A 21,544-nucleotide genomic window follows, 5' to 3' on the forward strand; every position below is an offset into this window, starting at 1 on the left:
TAAAACAGCACTAGCTTTGACCTACATGTGGTTTTGTCTACTCTAAGTCCAGCTCTGCCCTTACAGGCTGTGAAACCTTTGGCAAATGACTTCACCTCTTTGCACCTCAGTTTCCTCATCTGTAAAACAGGAATAAACATAGCACCTACCTTACTGGATTGTGAGGAGATAACCCTGTAAAGTTGTTTTCTTTCTTCCAGAGGATGAGGTCAAGCAAAGGACATTTAAAAATACCAAATTGTGTGTGTGTGTGTGTGTGTGTGTGTGTGTTCTATATACTCAGGGTTTTTGTTGTCTTTCATTTACAAATTCTTTTATTTGGAAAATAGAGAAGCAGATGCCCTCTCTGTACTCTGCTGCTTTTTAGCACCCATCAAACGATCGGTAATTATCTGATTTATTTGATTTCCTCTTTCCTGTCTTCCCTCACTAACAAGTACGTCCCTGAGCGTAGGGATGGTCCGTCCGATCGAACGTTCTGGCCCAGTGTTCAGAACAGAAGGCTGCACCTGGGAGGTCTGCAGGGAGGCGAGATCGGGTAGAAGGCAGAGACGCATGCGGGCGCAGGGTGGCAGATCTGGGCGCCGTGGCCTCAGCGCAGGGGAGCCAGCTCCGTGCCGCCCGCGCAGTCTCCGCCCCAACCGCCCGGCTCGCGCATCCGGCCCGTGGCCAGCAGGTGGCGCCGCAGGCCGGGCCCTGGAGCCTGGAAGCCGGAAGCTGCGGCGCGGTCCGGGCGGGAGGACTGTGGGTGCCGGCGTCCCCGCAGGCTCCGCACCCTCCGCGCCGCCTCCGCCTCCCGCCTCTCTCTCGCCTCCCGCGCTGGTCCAGAAAGGGCCCCACGGATGTCCCCGGGACGAGCGGCCCCGGGACCCCAGGGTACATGGGCGTGCTCCGGGCCGGACTGTGCCCGGGTCTCACCCAGGACATGGTCCAGCTTCTGCGGAGCCGCGGGATCAAGACAGGTGATCGCAGGCGTGCGCCAGTGCGGGCCACGCGGCCGGGCCCAGCGCGGAGGCCGGCCCCGGCTCTGGCACCCCCGGGAGTGGGGGGCCCCTCCCCCCCTCCTCTGCCCACAGCCTCCTTGAGAGCCCGGGAAGGTGGGAGCGAGCTAGCCACGCCCCAGGAAGGGTAGAACCCCCACTGTGTGCCAGGCACCACGCCAGGTCCTGCGGCTCAGCTAGTCGACGTAGGCGAGGAAAAGTCAAGTGAGCGACGCCCCCGAGCCTCCTTCCTGCCCACCAACCCCACGTGTTTTGTTTTCAGTGGTGGACCTGGTTTCAGCAGACCTGGAGGAAGTAGCCCAGAAATGTGGCTTGTCTTATAAGGTGAGCTGACAATCTCCGCTCCAAACCTGGATGTCTCTAAATGCCCATCCCTGAGCAGAGGGTTCCCAGAGATTGATAAGGGGGCCGTATGAGACCCTGGGGGCCTCCTCCGTTGGCGGGTCACTGCCGAGTACTCTGGGCTGCTTCGGGTCGGAGCGCCCCGGCCCTCTCCTGAGTTTCCCCGCCCCTTCCGCAGGCCCTGGTTGCCCTGAGGCGGGTGCTGCTGGCTCAGTTCTCAGCTTTCCCCTTCAATGGCGCTGATCTCTACGAGGAGCTGAAGACCTCCACTGCCATCCTGTCCACCGGCATTGCAAGGTTTGTGTGGGTACTTGGGGGAAAAGGTGAGAGGCGGGCTTTTGATACTTGTGTCTAGGGAGAGCAGGCTTTTTCAAACAGTGGTGAGGATGTTCAGGACTTCGAGTTCTCTTAAGCTATAACAGGGTTTCTCCAACTCTTAACTTTTGGGGATGCAGAATTATTTGGGGGGGGCTGTCTTGCACTTATAGTAGGATGTTTGGCAGCATCCCTGGCCTCTAGCCACTAGAAGCCGGGTAGCACCTCCCTTCCCATGTCTGACAATCAAAAATGTCTCCAGCTGTGACCAAATGACCCCCCCCACCCCAGGGTGGCAAAATTACCGCTGGTTGAGAACCACTGTCCTATAACACAAGATGTCAGTATTTCATTATTATTTAGCAGATCAGAGCAACTCTTCTCTGCCCCTGCCCCCTCTTTCCCTTATGGATGGGGCAAGAGAGAGCATGGCAGGACTAACATTGACTGAGTGCCTACTACATACCAGCCACTGACACATAGTAGGTTATATAATAGGTTGTATAATCTCTTCAGTGACCCTGTGAGTTAGTGATTTTTTTTTTTTCTTTTTTTAAAATTTATTTATTTTTGGCTGTGTTGGGCCTTCGTTGCTGGGCGTGGGCTTTCTCTAGTTGTGAAGAGTGGGCGCTACTCTTTGTTATGGTGCGCGGGCTTCTCATTGCGGCGGCTTCTCTTGTTGCAGAGCACGGGCTCTAGGCGCGCGGGCTTCAGTAATTGTGGCACGTGGGCTCAGTAGTTGTGGCTCGTGGGTTGTAGAGCGCAGGCTCAGTAGTTGTGGCACATGGGCTTAGTTGCTGCATGGTATGTGGGATCTTCCTGGACCAGGGCTCAAACCTGTGTCCCCTGCATTGGCAGGTGGAATCTTAACCACTGTGCCACCAGGGAAGCCCGAGTTAGTGATTATTAACCCCACTTGAGTTTAGCCCAAGAGGAGTAAGGGGCAGAGGTGGGGCTCCAGCCCTGGGGCACTTGATCCAGAACTTGGTTCATTCCCCGTACTCTGCAGCAGGAGGGAATGAGAGTAGTTATCTTCTGCCATGTTGTGTGGAGAGAGAAAGAGTTGGAAGAAAACAGGCGGCTTCTGGACAAGGAAGTCTGACCTCATTCTTGGCCTGTTTGTGCAGAATTTGATAAAGAACTCTGCCACCACAAAGGTCTTTGGATTGGTTTGGCCCTCCCTGTTTCCATAACACATTCTCTTGGCAAGGTTCATAGAGCACAGTGCTTGTTTTCCCCAGGTTGGGGGTTCAGTTCTGTCATTCATCAAGAACTGGCCGAGTGCCTACGGGTTCCAGGTAAGTGCAGATGATACGGGTACGGGTGAGGCGAGGCACTTAAGAACCCATTGGGTAGAGAAGGCAGGTAAACACAAGAGAGAGGTGTGAGCATGCGGGGAGGCAGCATAAGGAGGGGGTGATTGGAAATTCCCTGGCTCTCACTGCCAGGGGCCCGGGTTTGATCCCTGGTTGGGGAGCTAAGATCCCGCAAGCTGCATGGTGTGGCAAAAAAAAAAAAAGAAAAATGAGGGGGTGATTAACAAGGAGCAGCCTTGGCCTTTGGGAGCTTATAAAACCAGCATTATACAGAGGAAGCAGTCAGGTGATAAACTGGCAAGATGGCAGCCACGGTGAGTCACTGCAGGGGAGATCAGAGAGATTCAGGAAGGCTCTATGCAGGAGGCGGGCCTTGGGCAGTGAGGAACGGATGGGCCTTCTCTGAGTATTCCGGCACCGTTACTCCAGGTATGTCGTTTCATTTATCTTCACAATCACAATGAGTGCGTTGCAATGAAAATCATCATCCTGTAGATGAAGAAACTGGGACTCAGGTTAAGTGACTTGCTCAAGATCCCACAGCTAGGGAATTCCCTGGAGGTCCAGTGGTTAGGACTCTGCACTTCCACTGCAGGGGGCACAGATTTGATCCCTGGTTAGGGAACCAAGATCCTGCAAGTTGTATGGCGAGGCCCAAAAAAAAAAAGATACCTCAGCTAGTAAGTGGCAGACCAGACCCTTGACGTCACACCTGTCAGGCTCCTAAGCATAAGAACCCACCTCTAACGCATCTGCCCTATTGCCTCCTCCAGGCAGGAGGCTGTATTGTGAAAGTAGAGTTACAGGCATAGGGTGGAGGTGGGCAGGGTGGATGGGGCTGGGGAGCCTGGCAGGAGAGAGGCCCAGGAGGATATGGCAGGGGAGGGTGTGTGAGCCAATGTAGGGCAGGGGATGGCAGGAGGCATGCTGAAGAAATGTGATAAGCCTTCCTGCCAGGGGGAATATAGATGTGAAGAATCAAAGACGACCCAGTAGGTTTCTAGCCATCCTCACAGTGTTCTTTGGACCCTTGATGGATGTAACTCTAACACGGGAGGGGAGGGGAGTTCTGTAGTCAACAACTCGGGAAATGCTGGTTAACCCAAATGAAGCAGGTTTCCCTACTGTAGGCTTTCTCACAGCTTGTAATGCTGGCGGACACCGTGGATCTTTACGAGGGCAAGAAAGCATGTAGCGTGCCTTGGAAGAAGCCATACTATCTGGGGAGATGGGTGGTTCCCTGAAGGCCAGAGCTGTGTCTTGTTCATCTCTGCCTCTTCCTCGTTTTAGAAAAAGGCCTTCAGGAAATGTGACACATACAGGCGATGTTTGAATGAATGGCTGAAAGAATGACTAAAAGCCAGTTCAGAGGGAAAAGTGGAGGATAAATCCCAGAAATCATTTGTGTTCAAAACCTGTGGTAAGACCCAGTTGTACTTCTGCTCCACAAGGCAGGCGGAGGAAGAGGGGTGGTCTGTCCATGTTGATGAGCAGAGATGATTGGTAGGGAGGTCCATCAGGAGACATGGAATGGAAACAGGTGAGAAGTCTGCTGGGAGGTGGATCTGGGAATTCCTTATGGAGACTGATCCTCACAGCCAAGAATGAGGTTGATTCTTTTTTTTTTTTTTTTTTTAATTTATTTATTTATTTATTTGTGGCTGCATTGGGTCTTCGTTGCTGCGCATGGGCTTTCTCTAGTAGCGGCGAGCAGGGGCTACTCTTCATTGCAGTGTGCAGGCTTCTCATTGCGGTGGCTTCTCTTGTTGCAAAGCACAGGCTCTAGGCACGCAGGCTTCAGTAGTTGTGGCACGTGGGCTCAGTAGTTGTGGCTCGCAGGCCCTAGAGCACAGGCTCAGTAGTTGTGGTACACAGGCTTGGTTGCTCCGCGGCATGTAGGATCTTCCCGGACCAGGGCTCGAACCCGTGTCCCCTGCATTGGCAGGCGGATTCTCAACCACTGCACCACCAGGGAAGTCCCAGGGTTGATTCTTGACTGGAGAGTTAAGACCAGTGGTTTCACCCAGGCTGCATGTTAGAATCATTTGGGAAGCTTAAGAAATATTCATGCCTGGGTCTCACCTTTAGAAATTCTGACTTCATTGCTCTAGGCCAGTGGTTCCCAAACTTTTCTGCCCGGTAGAATTACCTGGGAATTTTTTTTTTTTTAATTCCAAAGCCCTATTCTGCGCCCTTAAACACACACACCAATTGAATCACATTCTCCGGGGCTGGAACACAAGCATCAGTGTTTTTTGAAGTTCCCAGGTGACTCCAGTGTGCAGACAAGTTTGGGAATCACTGATACAGGTCTCTTTTTTTAAAACTCCTGTGGTTATTTTAACATGCAGGCAGGACTGGGAAACACTAGTCCAGCCTAATGGTGTTCAGATTTCAACATGTATCCTTGTTGAGACTCAGATGTGGTCCTCGCCCTAAGAGTTTCTGATTCAGTAGGTCTGGGGTGGGGCCTGAGAATTTGCATTTCTAATCAATTCCCAGGTGATGCTGATGCTGCAGGTCTGGGGACCACTCTGGGAGAACCACTGCTATAATGGGACTGGGGGTTCTCTGATCTCAGTGGGAGGAATGGGATCCAGCAGTGGCAGAGGCTGGATGCTCTTTAACAAGGTGCTTATTACACAGAGACAAGGTGAGCACAGTTATCCCAAGAAGCCGCAGGGCCGGAATGGTAACCAGAGCGTTTTGACCAGCAGGGCCCTGTGGTTATAATCATGGGAACCTTGGAATTGAAAGAGATGGGGTGCTTAAGTGCTGCTTGGCGTATACAGAGGGGTCATGGGAGGTCTTCAAGGACCATCACAAAGGGCTGGAGCCCATGGGTGATTACAGGGTTGGGACAGGGTTGCACGTGGCCAGGACATGGAGGTGTTAGTGTAGGCTGTGATGAGAAGGAGGTGAAATTTCAGCCCATAGGTTGGGCAGGATATGTTGTTTTTCCCTTGCTGCTTTCAATAATTTTTCTTTGTCTTTAATTTTTGCCAATTTGATTACGATATGTCTCAGCGTGTTTCTCCTTGGGTTTATCCTGTATGGGACTCGCTGCGCTTCCTGGACTTGGGTGGCTATTTCCTTTCCCATGTTAGGAAAGTTTTCGACTATAATCTCTTCAGATATTTTCTCGGGTCCTTTCTCTCTCTCTCTCCTTCTGGGACCCCTATAATGCAAATGTTGTTGCGTTTAATGTTGTCCCAGAGGTCTCTTAGGCTGTCTTCATTTCTTTTCATTCTTTTTTCTTTAGTCTGTTCTGCAGCAGTGAATTCCACCATTCTGTCTTTCAGGTCACTTATCCGTTCTTCTGCCTCAGTTATTCTGCTATTGATTCCTTCTAGTGTAGTTTTCATTTCAGTTATTGTATTGTTCATCTGTTTGTTTGTTCTTTAATTCTGCTAGGTCTTTGTTAAACATTTCTTGCATCTTCTCGATCTTTGCCTCCATTCTTTTTCCGAGGTCCTGGATCATCTTCACTGTCATTATTCTGAATTCTTTTTCTGGAAGGTTGCCTATCTCCACTTCATTTAATTGTTTTTCTGAGGTTTTATCTTGTTTCTTCATCTGGTACATAGCCCTCTGCCTTTTCATCTTGTCTATCTTTCTGTGAATGTGGTTTTTGTTCCACAGGCTGCAGGATTGTAGTTCTTCTTGCTTCTGCTGTCTGCTCTCTCGGTTGGGCAGGATATGGGGTGTGGGTAGTGACCTGTTTCCTGGTGGTTTAGGGACAGAAACTGGATTAGGATTGGCCATGACTTGAATTTATCTCAAGGCTTCCACAGCCAGAGTGTTGATAACGTAGGAACCTTCTATCACTCATTTCTCTGGAAACATTTATTGTGCATCTCCTGTGTTTCAGCCACTGTGCCAGTTCTGGGGTGAACAAGGCCCAGTCCTTGCCCCAGGGTGCTCTGGGCCAAAAACTTTTGCTCTGCAAGAGGATGAAAAGACAAGCGATAGAATGGGGAAAATAGGGCTTCCCTGATGGTGCAGTGGTTGAGAGTCCGCCTGCTGATGCAGGGTACACAGTTTCGTGCCCCAGTCTGGGAAGATCCCACATGCCGCGAAGCGGCTGGGCCTGTGAACCATGGCCTCTGAGCCTGCGCGTCCGGAGCCTGTGCTCCGCAACGGGAGAGGCCACAACAGTGAGAGGCCCGCGTACCACACACACACAAAAAAAGAATGGTGATAACTCCAAATGCTAGTAGGGTGTGGAGAAACTGGATTACCTCATACATTGCTGGTGGGAAAGTAAAATAGCATAGGCACTCTGGAAAACAAGTTAGTAGTTTCTTGTGAAATTAATATGCACTTACTGTACAACCCAACAGTTGTATTCTGGGGCATCTATTCCAGAGAAATAAAAACTTAGGTTTACAGAAAAACCTGTATGCAAATGTTCATAGCCGTTTTATTCATAATTTCCTCCAACTGGAAACAGCTAAAATGTCCTTCAATAGGTGAATGGTTAAACAAACTTGGTCCATCCATACCATGGAATACTACTCTGCAGTAAAAAAGAACAAACTATCGACACACATGTGACAACTTGGATCTCAAGGGAATGATGCTGAGTGAGAAAAGCCAATCACAAAGGTTACATATTGTGTGATTCTGTGTACATAATATTCTTGAAATAACATAACAATAGAGATGGAGAACAGATTAATCGGTTGCCAGGGGCTAGGGATTAGGGTTGGATGGAAGGGGAGTGGCTATAAAAGGGTGGCACAAGGGAGCCTTGCAGCAATGGAAATGTTCTGTATCTTGATTGTGGTGGTTACATAAACCCATGCATGTGATGAAATGGCATAGACTTATACACACAGACACACACGGAAATAATGGTGGTGAATCTGAATAAGCTCTGTGGATTGCACCAGTGTCAATTTGCAATGTTATAGTGTAGTACAATACATCTTATAGTGAAAGATGCTACCATTAGGGGAAACTAGGTAAAGGGTACATGGGACCTCCCTGTACATTGTTTTTTGCAACTTCCTGTGAATCTATAATTATTTCAAAGTTTTAGAAAATGACAAATTATGGGAAATGCTATCAAGGAAACCCAGAAGGGGCTGAGATGGAGAATGAGAGGACCATTGGATGGGGTGGCAAAGAGACCTCTGTGGAGAAGTGATCACCCAGAGTGATCTATAAGCTGAGAGTGAAAGGATGAGGGGCCAGAGGAGGAACATTTAGCCGTGCCAGCTTTCCCCAAAGGAAACTACCAGGAGAAGCCTCCAGGCCAGAGATGTTAGAGTGTCTCTGGACAGAACAGTGCCTGGAAGGGATGTCTTGCTTTTTTTCCTGGTTCCTACTCCCCTCCCTTCCCTCGAATCCCCTCAGTTGATTCTCTTGCCTCCTCTTCTGCCATCAGCCTGGACAAACTGCTGGACGCTGGTCTCTATACTGGAGAAGTGACTGAAATCGTAGGAGGCCCAGGTAGCGGCAAAACCCAGGTACACGTGCGTCCAGCAGCCAGGACGGTTGGGGGAGGTGGGTGCATAGCCCAGGATCCCTGAGGAAGTTTCTGCCAGTGTGCTTGTGATTCAGAGATCAGAAGAGAGAAGATAGGTGGTGAGGAGTGGGGCTTGGACTGGGCCCATTCGTGTCTCTGGGATCTGGACAAGATTTGGTGGGAGCACCCATGCTGGGCCCTCCTTGAGGGCTCAAGTTCACCCAGTGCCCCATCTCTACTCAGGTATGTCTTCGTGTGGCTGCAAACGTGGCCCATGGCCTGCAGCAGAACGTCCTATACATCGATTCCACTGGAGGGCTCACAGCTTCCCGCATTCTCCAGCTACTTCAGGCCAGAACCCCAGAGGAGGAGGAGCAGGTAAAGAGCAGGAGGGTTGGGTTCCTTTGAGGTTCCGACACTGTAAGTAAGACCCCGTTATCCATTGTGGCAAGAATTTTGGTCATTTGTGTGAATAGATACTTCTGGCTTTGAAACTTGCTGTTCTACTAATACTTTCTGTTCTGCAAGCCTCCCCATTATGACATCATCCCACCCCTGCCATACCCTAACTCAGGGCTGCCATACACCCAGTATCTGTGTTTCTCTCCCATTTCTTGCCCACGGAAGACACACTAATCAGTCCTATCCCTCCTTCCCACGGAGTTCTGACTTGGCTTTGCAGCTCAGCACCAGGCAGCCACCTTGGTGAGAACTGGCCCATCATACAAAGCCCATTTGCCATCCTGGACCTGAGTCCTTCTGTCTAAGTGCCTCTTCCTGCTCAGCCTCAAAATCCCTCTTCATCTTGCGCGACCCCCTGCTCCTCTTCTCCAAAGCTCTCCCTTCTATCTCCTACCTCTTCAGGCGGGAGCTCTCCAGAGGATCCAGGTGGTGCGTGCGTTTGACATCTTCCAGATGTTGGATGTGCTGCAGGACCTGCGAGGCGCTGTGTCCCAGCAGGTGAGCCTGCTCTTCCGCCCCTCCCTGCTCCCCCCAGCTGGCCAGTGCTGTCTGCATGTGGGCAGGTGTCCTACTACAGACTCTGCTTGGAAACGCAGATGTGCAATCTGGTGACTCTAGCTGTGTCTGCCGCTCCCAGGATGGGATTTCTGGATGCTTAATTCATTCCTGAGTGCCTCCTCGTTTACATGCCCATCTTCCCCAGTAAACCGTAAGCCCCTTCCTTGAGTGCAAGGATCATGTCATATTCGTCTCTGCATTCCAACGCCAGATCCGTTAAGATTACTTTCAGAGGCAAGTAGTAGAATCTATCTGACAGACACTTGAACCTTGAGGACTTTTAATTATCTCACATGAGTCTGGAGGTTGGCAAGTCCATAATGTCAGGGCTGTAGGTTGGTGTGCCTGGTTCTCTTGCTCTTCCCCCTCATGATTGCAAAGTGGCTGCTATGGCTCAAAGCATCATGTCTTCACACATCCATATTACATCCATATTCAGGTCAGTGAGAGATAGATGCCTCTTTTCTGTACCTCTTCCCTTTTATAAGGGAAGAGAAATCTTCCTCTGGAACCCCCCAGTATGCTTCCCTGTTCCCATTACATCTAATTGACCAAAACTGAGCTATGTGTTTGTCCTAGACCAGGCGTTGGGCCCACCTTCCCTGATGTCAGGAGATTTCTTCCCAGTACTTGAACACATTCAGAGTCCTGTTAACAAGGAAGAGGGGTTTGGAATGGCATTTGGGTTGGTACCCTGCTACACCTGATAGGTGCTTAGACAGGATTTGGTGCACTGATTTATACACTCTTAGATTTGGGAGACACCTTACAGAGGATAGTTTAATTCATCTTAAACTTTATCTCTCACCCCAAAGCATAACATGTTCCCATGGGCATACCCAGGGTTGTATATAAAGTAAAGCATTTTTACAAACTTTAGAACATACAATAGTTGAACAAATACTTGTCATAGGAATCGTAGCAGGCTATGACACCCCCATGTGTTGAGACATGAAGTCATGTAGTTCTGACCCAATCCAACCCTCTTGTTTCTAGAGATGAGGAGAGTGACGGCCAGAGACATTCAGTCAGTTGCCCAAAGTCACTGCATATTTAGGATAAGAACAAAGCTTATAACCCAAATCTCTCAATTCTCAGGTCAAAAGACGATATTTTTTTACTGTAGGGCCATTAGCTGGTATATATTTCTATTATTGCACAGCAAGTTACTACAAACTTAGTGACTTAAAACAACACATATTTATTGCCTCACAGTTTCTGTAGGTCAGGAGTCTGGGCACAGCTTAGCCTGGTCCCCTACTTAGGGTCTCTTTAGGCCGTGATCAAGGTGGCAGCTGGGCTGTGTTCTTATCTGGAGGCTCAACTGGGGAAGAACCACTTACAAGTTCATTCAGGTTTTTGGCAGAATTCATTTCCTAGAAGCTTCAGTTCCTTGCTGGCAGCTGGTTGCTGGCAGAAGCCACCTTCAATTCTTTGAGGCTGCCACTCTTCCTGACATGTGGCCCTTTGCATAGGCAGTTCACAGCATAGCCACTTGCTTTTTCAAGACAACACAAGAGTAAGAGCAAAACGCAACATACCATCTTACATAACATAATATAATCACGGGGTGGCAGCCCATTCCCTTTGCCGTATAATGTAGCCTAATCAAGAGAGTGACATCCAGGGAATTCCCTGACGGTCCAGTGGTTAGGACTTTGCACTTTCACTTCCAAGGGCCTGGATTCAATCCCCTGGTCGGGGACTAAGATCCCACAAGCCACGCAGTGCGGCCAAAAAAAGAGTGACATCCTAACACCTTTGACATTTGACTAGTAAGAAAGCAAGTCATGGGACTCCCCCAGGGTCAAGGGGAAGGGATCATAGAGGACTCAAACACCTAGAGGTGGGGATCGTGAGGTCTGTCTGCCACAGATACCTGATAGCCCCATTGTTAAAAGCGGCAAACGGCTTATTGTCCCATTTTGGCCAGAGATTTCAACCTGCTCTCCCAGAGAGTAAGGAAGGGCTAAGCTGATCTCTCTCTTTCTCTGCCAGCGTCCCTTAGACAGCCAGTGACTGGCCAAGAGTCAATAACTGGGATGTGAAGGGGGAGACATGCAAAAGACAGACAAGATAAGCTGAATATCCAGGACTTGGCCAACATGAGATGAAAAAAACCAGTTATGGAAACAGAATTGGCAAATGGGTTCGATATAAGGAATAAGGGAGAAGAGAAGGGAAGCTTCAAGGACAAGAAACATTTTAGGTCCAAGAAACTAGGAGGATGTTTCCTAGTTTCCTGGTTTTAGCAGGTGGCTGTCTATATAGTCTATATTTGGAAACTTTTTTTTTTTTTTGGCTGTGTTGGGTCTTTGTTTCTGTGCATGGGCTTTCTCTAGTTGTGGTGAGAGGCGGCTACTCTTCATTGAGGTGCACAGGCTTCTCATTGCGGTGGCTTCTCTTGTCATGGAGAACGGGCTCTAGGCACGTGGGTTTCAGTAGTTGTGGCACGTGGTCTCAGTAGTTGTGGCTCACAGGCTCAGTAGTTGTGGCACACGGGCTTATTTGCTCTGCGGCATGTGGGATTTTTCCGGACCAGGGCTCAAACCCATGTCCCCTGCATCAGCAGGCAGATTCCTAACCCCTGCGCCATGAAGGAAGCCCCAGGAACCTTTTTAGATATGGAAGATTAGGCCCTAGAGGCACAATCTGGAAAGAGACTGAAGTAAAGAGAAGGCTGACCTCTTCAGCAAAGGAAGTTAGGAACTTGGGGCGTAAGCAGGAGAAGGAAAAGAGAGCCTGACAAGATGATGGGGGACTGGCCACAAGGAGAAAGATTCTAGTAAGAAAATTCCTGACCAAGGGACCACAGGATCTGAGCAGGGATTTCTCAAATTTAATTATTTTAGGGTATCTGTGATGTCCTGTGATTTAAACTCTCTCTTTCCACCCAATTCTTCAGTAAAATCTGTTATACATACAAATGGGGGTGGGAAAAAAAAGACATTTCTGAAATTCCATCATACATGCCCAGCTGTATTTGGGGTGGGGGAGGTTATTTCTTACCAGTTTCTGGAAGAGGAGCAGACTTGTCTGGTGGTGGTCGCCCCCTAGAGGCCACCTGGTTCATGGCGCCTGCTTCCCATCAACCCCACAGGTGAGCAGTTCTTCAGGGACTCTGAAGGTGGTGGTTGTGGACTCGGTCACTGCGGTGGTCGCCCCACTTCTGGGAGGTCAGCAGAGGGAAGGTGAGTGGTGTGGCAGAGCCCAGGGTTGGGGTCTTGATCTTGCCTCCCGGTTCTGGAGTCCTGTCTCCGGCCAGCCTGGTCCCCGATGCCCTGCTGCCCACCCTCTCTGCTTTTTCTTCCCCAGGCTTGGCCTTGATGATGCAGCTGGCCCGAGAGCTGAAGACTCTGGCCCGGGACCTCAGCGTGGCACTGGTGGTGAGGAAGTGGACTTGGCTAGCCATCCTTGCCTTACCTCTGGTCCCTGGGCTTCACCAAGTGGGGAGATATTCTTTCTAGTTACAGTTCTTTATTTCCCTTAAAGAGCAGCTTCTGAACCCCCAAAGTGGCCCTTTGGGAAAGGACCATAGCCCAACTTCCCTGGGTCATCTAGAGCACCAGACTGGGAGGGGATCGGACCTTAAATAGCCAAGGGATCAGGGACAGTCTTGTTTTTCTTTTTACTTTCTTTAAGTCAGTTTTATTGAGGTATAATTCATACAGAGTAACCTTCTCCTTGTTTGAAGTTTGATACAGTCATCTCCAGCCTTGTTACCCCACCGCAATCAAGATACAGAATATTTCTGTCACCCCAGAAAGATCCTCCGGCCCCAGACAACCACTGATCTGGTTTCTGTCCCAATAGTTTTGCCTTTTCCAGAGCTTCATAGAAAGGGATCTTTTGGCTTTTAAAGTAACTTTTTCTGCTTATGGAGTAGGTTTTTAAAAGTCTGCATGCTTCTCATGAAAGAGGGTAAAAAATAGTTAAATATGAGTCAAATTTGTAATCAATCTCCACATCCACAGAAACCATATTAATATTTTTATATACCTCCGTAGAATCTTTTTTCTCTGCATATATACATATACTTTTAACCAACTTTCCAACTAAACTGTAATCTTGTTAAAAAAAAAAAACACACACACCACCATTTCCCATGTCTTTTAATAGATTCTTTAAGAATGCCAGTTTTAGCAGCTATGTATTATTTTGTTTAATACCTATGTTACAGGGGTGAGGAAACCTTTCCTCTAAAGGACCAGGCAGTAAATACAGTTTGCCTTCCCTATCCGTGGGTTCTGCATCCGTGGATTCAACCAACTGTGGATTTGAGCTGTAGTTGGTTGAATCTGTGGATGCAGAACCCGCAGATACAAAGGGCCAACTATACTACACCATCTTATTTTATTTATTTATTTATTGGGCTGTGCTACGAGGCATGTGGGATCTTAGTTCCTTGACCAGGAATCGAACCTGTACCCCCTGTAGTGGAAGGGCAGAGTCTTAACCACTGGACCACCAAGAAGTCCCTACTCTATTTTAACTAAAACTACAGTGAACCTGGAATGGAGAGAAATATCCTTGAAATGATCACTCCTCCTGAAGTAGTCACCTTGCTATGAGTTAGGCAGATTAAATTCAGTTGAAATTTTGAAATCTAAAACAAAAAAAACAGAAAAAACACTACAGTGAACATCCTTATACCTAAATCGCTTTACATATCTCATATTTCCTCAGACTCCTAAAAGTATAATCAGTGAGTCAGGGACAAACATATTTTTAAATGTCTACATATGACATTGCCAAGTTGCCGGGAAGGTTATAGTTTTTGTGCACCTACCAGCAGCATAAGGGGCTTTGTTCTTCTATTCTTTTGTTCTTTTTTTTTTTTGGCTGTGTTGGGTCTTGGTTCCTGCGCATGAGCTTTCTCTAGTTGCAGCAAGCAGTGGCTGCTCTTTTATGTGGTGTGTGGGCTTCTCTTGCTGTGGAGCATGGGCTCTAGGCACGTGGGCTTCAGTAGTTGCAGCACGCGGGCTCAGTAGTTGTGGCCTATGGGCCCTAGAGCGCAGGCTCAGTAGTTGTGGCACTTGGGCTTAGTTGCTCCATGGCATGTGGGATCTTCCCGGACCAGGGAGTGAACCCATGTCCCCCTGCATTGCCAGGCGGATTCCTAACCGCTGCGCCGCCAGGGAAGTCCCTTCTTCTGTTCTTATACTGGGTCCCAAGGCCTCCCTCTCCAGACTGTAGGATGTATGTGAGCACCTGCTGTGTGCCAGGCTCTGGCTTAGGCAGCAGGGATTCAATGATGAACAAGCCACACCTCTGCCCAGGGGTGGGGTGGGGAGCAGGGGTTAACCTCAAGAGTATGCACTGAGGTTGGCGTTGCTTACCTGAGACTAGCCTGGGCAGAGTAGAGCTGACCGGCCTTCCAAAACCCCTCCCACGTATACACACAGATGCACACCCTGACACAAAGGGGTGGGTGCACGTGGTCTCAGGATGCCCGATTGCTGCGTTGGGGTTGTAGTGGGCCTAAGCGGACAGCACTGCTTTTCCCAGACACATGCCCCGTTACCTTTTATTGGAATCAAGCCTGGAACGTTGTGGTTTAGTGGCAAGAGCTCTGCACAAGTCAGGAGTCCAGGGTTCTGATTCCAGACCGTTGATAAATTATGGAAGCTTGGGGAAGTTGTTTCCTTGTACTAGGCCTCAGCTTTCCCATCTATAAAATGAAGCCATAGGAGCAGATGTCGTCTGTACCAGCATTACAGATCTATAAGCCTTTGATTCTTTTTGCCGCAGGTGACCAATCACATGACCCGAGACAGGGACAGCGGGCAGCTCAAACCTGCCCTGGGACGCTCCTGGAGCTTTGTGCCCAGCACCCGGCTTCTCCTGGACACAGGCCAAGGTGCAGGAGCATCAGGCAGCTGGCGCATGGCATGTCTGACCAAATCTCCCCGTCTGGTGAGCCAGCCCCAGGGGAAAGCCAGGAATCTGGGCCCTTGAGGGTGGCTTCTGTGCCCACAGATACTTCCTCATCGAGGAACTTCTGGATACTGAGACCCAGCAGCCAAAGAGGCTACCCACTTGGGCTGCTCAACTGAAAAACTCACCTTCCCCTCCTGTCTTGTTCCAGCCAACAGGTTTCCAGGAGATGGTGGACATTGGGACCTGGGGGACTCCAGTGCAGAGCCCAACATTACAGGGAGATCACATGTGACTTGCTGTTGATTGGGACAAACCCTCCCACCATGGGAAATGGTGGCTGCATAGAAGCTCTTGGGCTGGGCAGACATCTTAGTCCTTAGCTCCTCTCTCTGGAAACACAGTGTTACTGGCTAGAGAGGATGCTACTGTGGAAGGACCCAGAAATTCATGCCGGTACCAGGTTTTCCTCCCTTGTGTCTACCACGTATGTTTCCAGCAGGTGTCGAGTTCAGTGTCTTGGGCATCTCTGAAGAGGCATGCTGGTGCCTGGACAGATAACCCTGTGCATCGCCGTACTGCACTCCATCCTAACACAGTGACCGAGTCTGAGGCCTCTAGCTTGACTTTGCTTCCCTTCTTCTTCTTTTTGTTTTTCCATCTGTAAGATGGGGCTCCCTTTCTTTTAACTCTCTCTTTGAGTTACCGGGTGGAATTAACCTTGTAAGTGCAAAACTCTTCTTTATCTAGGTCCTGATATTAAAAACATACAAAGGAAATTCTCTGAGCCCCAGAGCCATCCATTTTCCCCCCAGAAGGTGGTTTTTCAGTTTCCCCTAGTGAGGCCTCAAAGAATGGTTATTCCTCTTTCCCTCTTGCCCATTTGGTTTCACAAACCTGCATGCATCACCATGACCAGGTGAGACTGGGAGCTCACTGCAGTCCCAGGAATATAATTTAACAGGAAGGGAAGATGTGACCTGGTCCCCGTGAATCCAGCCACTTGTTTAACGTGCGTGGTGCCCTGTGGGGCCCCTCCACAGTGTCGAGTAACCAGAGGTGCTGAACCATGGCCTTGCCCATAAACAGACAGAGGAGAATTTGCACAGTAAGTAGAGCCAGCTGGGAAAATTGATGCTGGCATAAATAATACATGGTAAATCTAGTCCTTTATGTAGAAATTCATTGCCAGTGGCTCCAACATGCAATATAATTACCCCTCTCTTCCTGCCAGCTGTACCACAGCCTAGTGCCCTAGTGTATGAAATAACCCCCCTGTCTGTTATGGGCACTGTGGCCATCCCTCTTCAAGCTATAACTCTGGCTGGGCGGGGAGGAGGACACCAGGGAAGAGGAAATAAAAGACAAAGGAGAGAAATGATCAGGATTGTTCACTGACCACAATTTTTTTTTTTTTGCGGTACGAGGACCTCTCACTGTTGTGGCCTCTCCTGTTGCAGAGCACAGGCTCGGGACGCGCAGGCTCAGCGGCCATGGCTCACAGGCCTAGCCTCTCTGCGGCATGTGGGATCTTCCCAGACCAGGGCACAAACCCGTGTCCCCTGCATCGGCAGGCGGACTCTCAACCACTGCGCCACCAGGGAAGCCCCACTGACCACAATTTTTAAAGGAAGGTTGCCTTTCTCAGTTTGAGAGCCTGTCATGTAATTAATTAGTTGCTTGGCTGCAGGAAGAGAGGTCAGAGTTACAGGCTGAAGACAAGACATTTAGAGGTGATGAACACAGCAGGGATAAAAGCAAGAAGCCTGGAGGACTGGGAACAAGTGGCAGACCAGCCCGAGGGTATCTGCCTGAGTAAGGACAGGTTTGGTAAGCTGCAGACTGGAGGAGGAACCCTGGCGCTGCTGCTTTCACAGGCTCCCAGGAGAAACGAATCTTCAGCATCCTTACACCAGGAGTGTTTGGCGCATAATTGCAACCGTAGTAGGAAACAAAACGTTAAGCTGGGACTGGCACCTCCCTGTCACTTGTACCATTTGGGCATCCTGAGCCCACGCAGACATCACCAATCAATCAAGCATTCTTTTTGGCAGAGCTCAGAGTCCTTTGCAGTTTTAGTTTTTCTCCACACAGCACTCCAGGTATCCACAAGCAGTCAGTTGGAACTGGCGTTCAAGGTGGAGGCTGGTTACCATCTCTGCCCCAGGCAGATCTTCCATATGTCCCATATATGGTGTTGCGTGCTTGGTCCTTGACTCAGGAGCCTACAATAGTGTGGTTTGAGAGGGCTGTAAAGATCATAGGCCCCATCTTGTCATTTAACAGAGAAGGAAACTGAGGCCCAAAGAGGAGAAATGACAGTCCCAGTGGCAGAACAGGGGCTGGAACCCAGGACTCTCGATTCCTCAGCCAGGACTCTGTGTCCATGTTGCCTTCAGTTTCCAATCGGCACAGTTCTGTCCTCAGTGGGGACTTCTTCCAGCCACAGAGCCTCACCGAGGTAGCCTCTCTGGCCACAGGAAGGCGCTCCATTCATTGCTGCTGCAGACTACCCCGTGACATTTCTGCAGGACTTTGCCCCTCACAGCTCGCTTCCTCCTTGGCCTTGCTCTCAGACGGGGGCTTCACCTCATCCTCACGCTGAGCCCACACACTCCGCTCCAGGCCAGCCACCCTGCGAGGCTCCCCTAACAGGCCTGGGGCCAGGCTGGCCCTCCTGCCCATGTGCCTTTTGCTCCCTTTGCTTACGTGTCTGCCTCCGCCCAGCCCTGACTGCAGCGGTGCACACCCACCCAGACATCCTCCCTTTTTTATGCCTCAGCTGGGGTCTAGATAGACATCACAATCCTCCTGTACCACTCAGACTTGTCTTATTGTCTGCCCATGAGCCCAAGATCCCCTTGAAGGGCTCCCACGTTCATTTTTCTTTTGCTCTTTCCACAGTATGGGAGCTCGGTAATTGTTAGATATACAAATGGGTGGGGTTTAAAGCATTTTAAAGATGGCAGAGGAGAAATGCAGGAATGTTTTTCATATGATCTAGTCATTGAGGTCCCCCCAGAGTGTCTTTTTACATATCCTTCTACAGAGGACTGTTGAATGTCATTGGTCTGATATTACACAACGTTGATGTTGAGTCCCTACTATGTATGTGCTAGCACTTCATGGCTTTTGTTAGGCACGTGAACTCCCAAAGACTCTCAGGCTCAAGGTCCATGTATCACTGTGGCTGCTGTCCACTGCAAGTAATGAAACCTGGCTGAAAGAGGCTTAAACAATAACATTTGTTATCTCTAGTAACACGACGTCCAAGGTTGGCTCATTTGGCAGCTCATCAAGTGGCGTAGGCCCTTTCCATCTTTCTGCTCTGCTCTCCTTTTGTGTTGGTTTTGTCTTTAAGCTCGTTCTAGTCAAAGCAGTCATTCTGGGCTTCCCTGCTGACACAGTGGTTAAGAATCCGCCTGCCAATGCAGGGGACACGGGTTCAAGCCCTGGTCCGGGAAGATCCCACATGCCGCTGAGCAACAAAGCCTGTGCACCACAATGACTGAGCCTGTGCTCTAGGGCCCACGAGCCACAACTACTGAGCCTGTGTGCCTAGAGCCCGTGCTCCGTGACAAGAGAAGCCACCGCAGTGAGAAGCCTGCTCACCGCAACGAAGAGTAGCCCCTGCTTGCTGCAACTAGAGAAAGCCTGCGCACAGCAATGAAGACCCAACGCAGCCAAAAATAAAAATGAATAAATTTATTTAAAAAAAAAAAGAAAATGGGGATGCTACTAGAAAGGAGGGAGTGTGTGTGGAGGAGTTGGACGTTGGGTGGGCAACCACTAGTATCTGCCAAAGTCCAGGAGGCAAGTGTATCAAGGCTCACATGTGCTTAGGCCCTTTGTCCCCATCTCGTTTAGACCTTCAGAAAGCCTTCCATCTTCCAGACAGTAAATGGGAGTTCAGTGAGGTTATGGACATAAAGCTAATAAGTGAGCAGCACCAGAATGCAAACTTGAATCTGTCTGATTCCAAACCCTACTTCTTTCCATCCTTATGCTGCCTTCGGCTGTGACTATGTGAATGTTTCAATTAAATTTCTCTTTGTATTTTGCCCCGATAGCAACCAAGGCTACCCATCCCAACCTCTTTTTATCTTTGTTCACCGTAAAAGCTGGATCAGAGATCTACTTTCTCAGCTCTTTCCGATTTCCCGTAGGGAAGTTAGGAGAGAATGACAAACACTCAAAGAAGGGAGATATTGTTGGTAATAAGGTGAACCGAGGTTTGGGGGAAAATAAAGCTGAATGAAAAACAACAGGGTCTATGTGTGCCTGAGATGGGAGCCAGCAGGAGGTAAGTGATTTATTTTATTTTATTTTTTGGCACGGCATGCAGCATCTTAGTTCCCCGACCAGGGATCAAACCTGCGTCCCCCTGCAGGGGAAGTGCGGAGTCTTAACCACTGGACCGGGGCGGGGTGGGGGGGATGTCCCAGGAGGTAAGGGATTTAGATGCACATCCCAACTAGGTTTTACTGTGCTCTGGCATGGAGTTGCACTGGGGAGAGTTAAAACTGTCCAGTTGCTGGGGATGGGCATTGGAGAAGGCTCTGTGATGCTTGGAGCTTAAATTAGAGCTAGGTAGATTATTCATCCAAGCTTACCCTCAAAAAGATGTTTCTCTCATGTTTTCCTCTCTTATTTCACTGGCTAGACTAACTTCCGGTGCTAAGTTGAATAGAAGCAACAATAGCCATCCTCCTTGTCTTGTTCCTGATTTTAGTGAGCTGTTTCCAGTATATATATATATATATATATATATATATATTTTTTTTTTTTTTTTTTGCGGTACGCGGGCCTCTCACTGCTGTGGCCTCTCCCGTTGCGGAGCACAGGCTCCGGACGCGCAGGCTCAGCGGCCATGGTTCACGGGTCCAGCTGCTCTGCGGCATGTGGGATCTTCCCGGACCGGGACACGAACCCGTGCCCCCTGTATCGGCAGGCGGACTCTCAACCACTGTGCCACTAGGGAAGCCCTGTTTCCAGTATTTTATCATTAAGTAAGATGCTGTAGGTTCCCTGTAGTTACCTTTTATGAAGGTAAGGACCTCAGTGTGTTTCCTATCTATCCTGGAGAGGGAGGCCAGGTACTGGCCATTCCATTTGACATGTGTAGAATTCTCTCTCCCAGCCAGTGGAAGGTCCATGCATCCCAGAGCTGTACAAGTGCACTTCAGCTGCTGCACAAGCTTGAATCCATGAGTAGGCTTTCAATCCTAGCTCTTTGCTGCCTCTTTAGTTTCTGGCTGTAATAGTCTCAATATAAGCCTGGGTTTTTCCAGAAGACAATGGGCGTATGCTGAAAAGTGTACAAAGTCAAGGAGCAAGATTTTCATCTCATCTAACTTGGTCTTAGCTCTGACACTTACTGTATGTCATTGGATGAATTAGCTTCTTTAAGCCTTAGTTTCAGCCACTGGGAAATGGGGAAAATAATACCTATTGCATAGAATTGCTTTAGGGTCATATAGCTTATGTAAAACACCAAATACTTCCCCAGCCATGTATTGAAACACCCTACCACTGATTTCTTAGGGAATAATTCCCTCAGAGAATAACCTCCGATAGAAAAATTGGGGTTAGCACCCTGTGTCCGTTTATCACTTCCTGTTCCATTCTGGGTTAACCTATACAACCTCTCTCCAAAAGGAATACTTTATATTTTGCAAAATTTATTAGGTCCGGAGAATTTAAGAGCTGGTGAAGTAGAATGATGATTTGGGATTTTGGAATCGGGAAAATCTAGGTTCAAAGCCCTGATGGGTCCTTTCTGGCTGAATTACTTGGACAAGGTAATGTCTTTGTCTTGTTGGTAAAATGTATGTTGCAGGGGAATTACCTTTTCCTTATTGGTAAAATATATGCCTCAGGGGAATTAAACAGATAATTTATGTAAAGTGCCTTTCACAGAGTCTGACACATAGTAGGTACTCAGTCACCATTAATTTTTCATGCTCTTGCCAAAAGTAACAAAAATCAGGGCTCTAGGACTTACAAGCCACGCTGCTACTAATAAAAGAAATAATATGATTTATTTTTTCACTGCTGTTTGGGGAAAGGCATGTGCTTCATAAATATGTATTGGAAAGTACTTAGCAAATGGGTAGAAATAATAAAAATACATCAACGTAAACAGCTCCTATAAATACGTCACTTGGTAGACAAACTAGTGTTTTATTAGTAATACTATT

The 21,544-nt window shown here is 48.9% G+C and overlaps 1 protein-coding gene across 1 annotated transcript; it reads left to right on the forward strand.

Annotated features, from left to right (window-relative positions):
* Positions 1–797: 797 nt before the first annotated feature.
* RAD51D (RAD51 paralog D) lies at positions 798–15,922 on the forward strand. The gene is made up of 10 exons (XM_082860830.1): positions 798–962; positions 1,264–1,325; positions 1,522–1,640; positions 8,367–8,448; positions 8,691–8,825; positions 9,312–9,407; positions 12,568–12,658; positions 12,783–12,853; positions 15,219–15,383; positions 15,556–15,922. The coding sequence occupies exons 1-10, from the start codon at positions 881–883 to the stop codon at positions 15,637–15,639; spliced, it is 987 nt and encodes a 328-aa protein (XP_082716956.1). The 5' UTR covers positions 798–880; the 3' UTR covers positions 15,640–15,922.
* Positions 15,923–21,544: the final 5,622 nt, after the last annotated feature.

The sequence above is a fragment of the Leucopleurus acutus genome, assembly GCF_964270905.1.
Source record: "Leucopleurus acutus genome assembly, chromosome: 19".
Classification (NCBI taxonomy): domain Eukaryota; kingdom Metazoa; phylum Chordata; class Mammalia; order Artiodactyla; family Delphinidae; genus Leucopleurus; species Leucopleurus acutus.

Coding starts and splice junctions, on each gene's coding strand:
- RAD51D (XM_082860830.1), top strand. CDS start 881: ATGGGCGTGCTCCGGGCCGGACTGTGCCCGGGTCTCACCCAGGACATG. Junction 1,641..8,366: donor CTGTCCACCGGCATTGCAAG/GTTTGTGTGGGT, acceptor TTCTGCCATCAG/CCTGGACAAACTGCTGGACG. Junction 8,449..8,690: donor CAGGTAGCGGCAAAACCCAG/GTACACGTGCGT, acceptor ATCTCTACTCAG/GTATGTCTTCGTGTGGCTGC.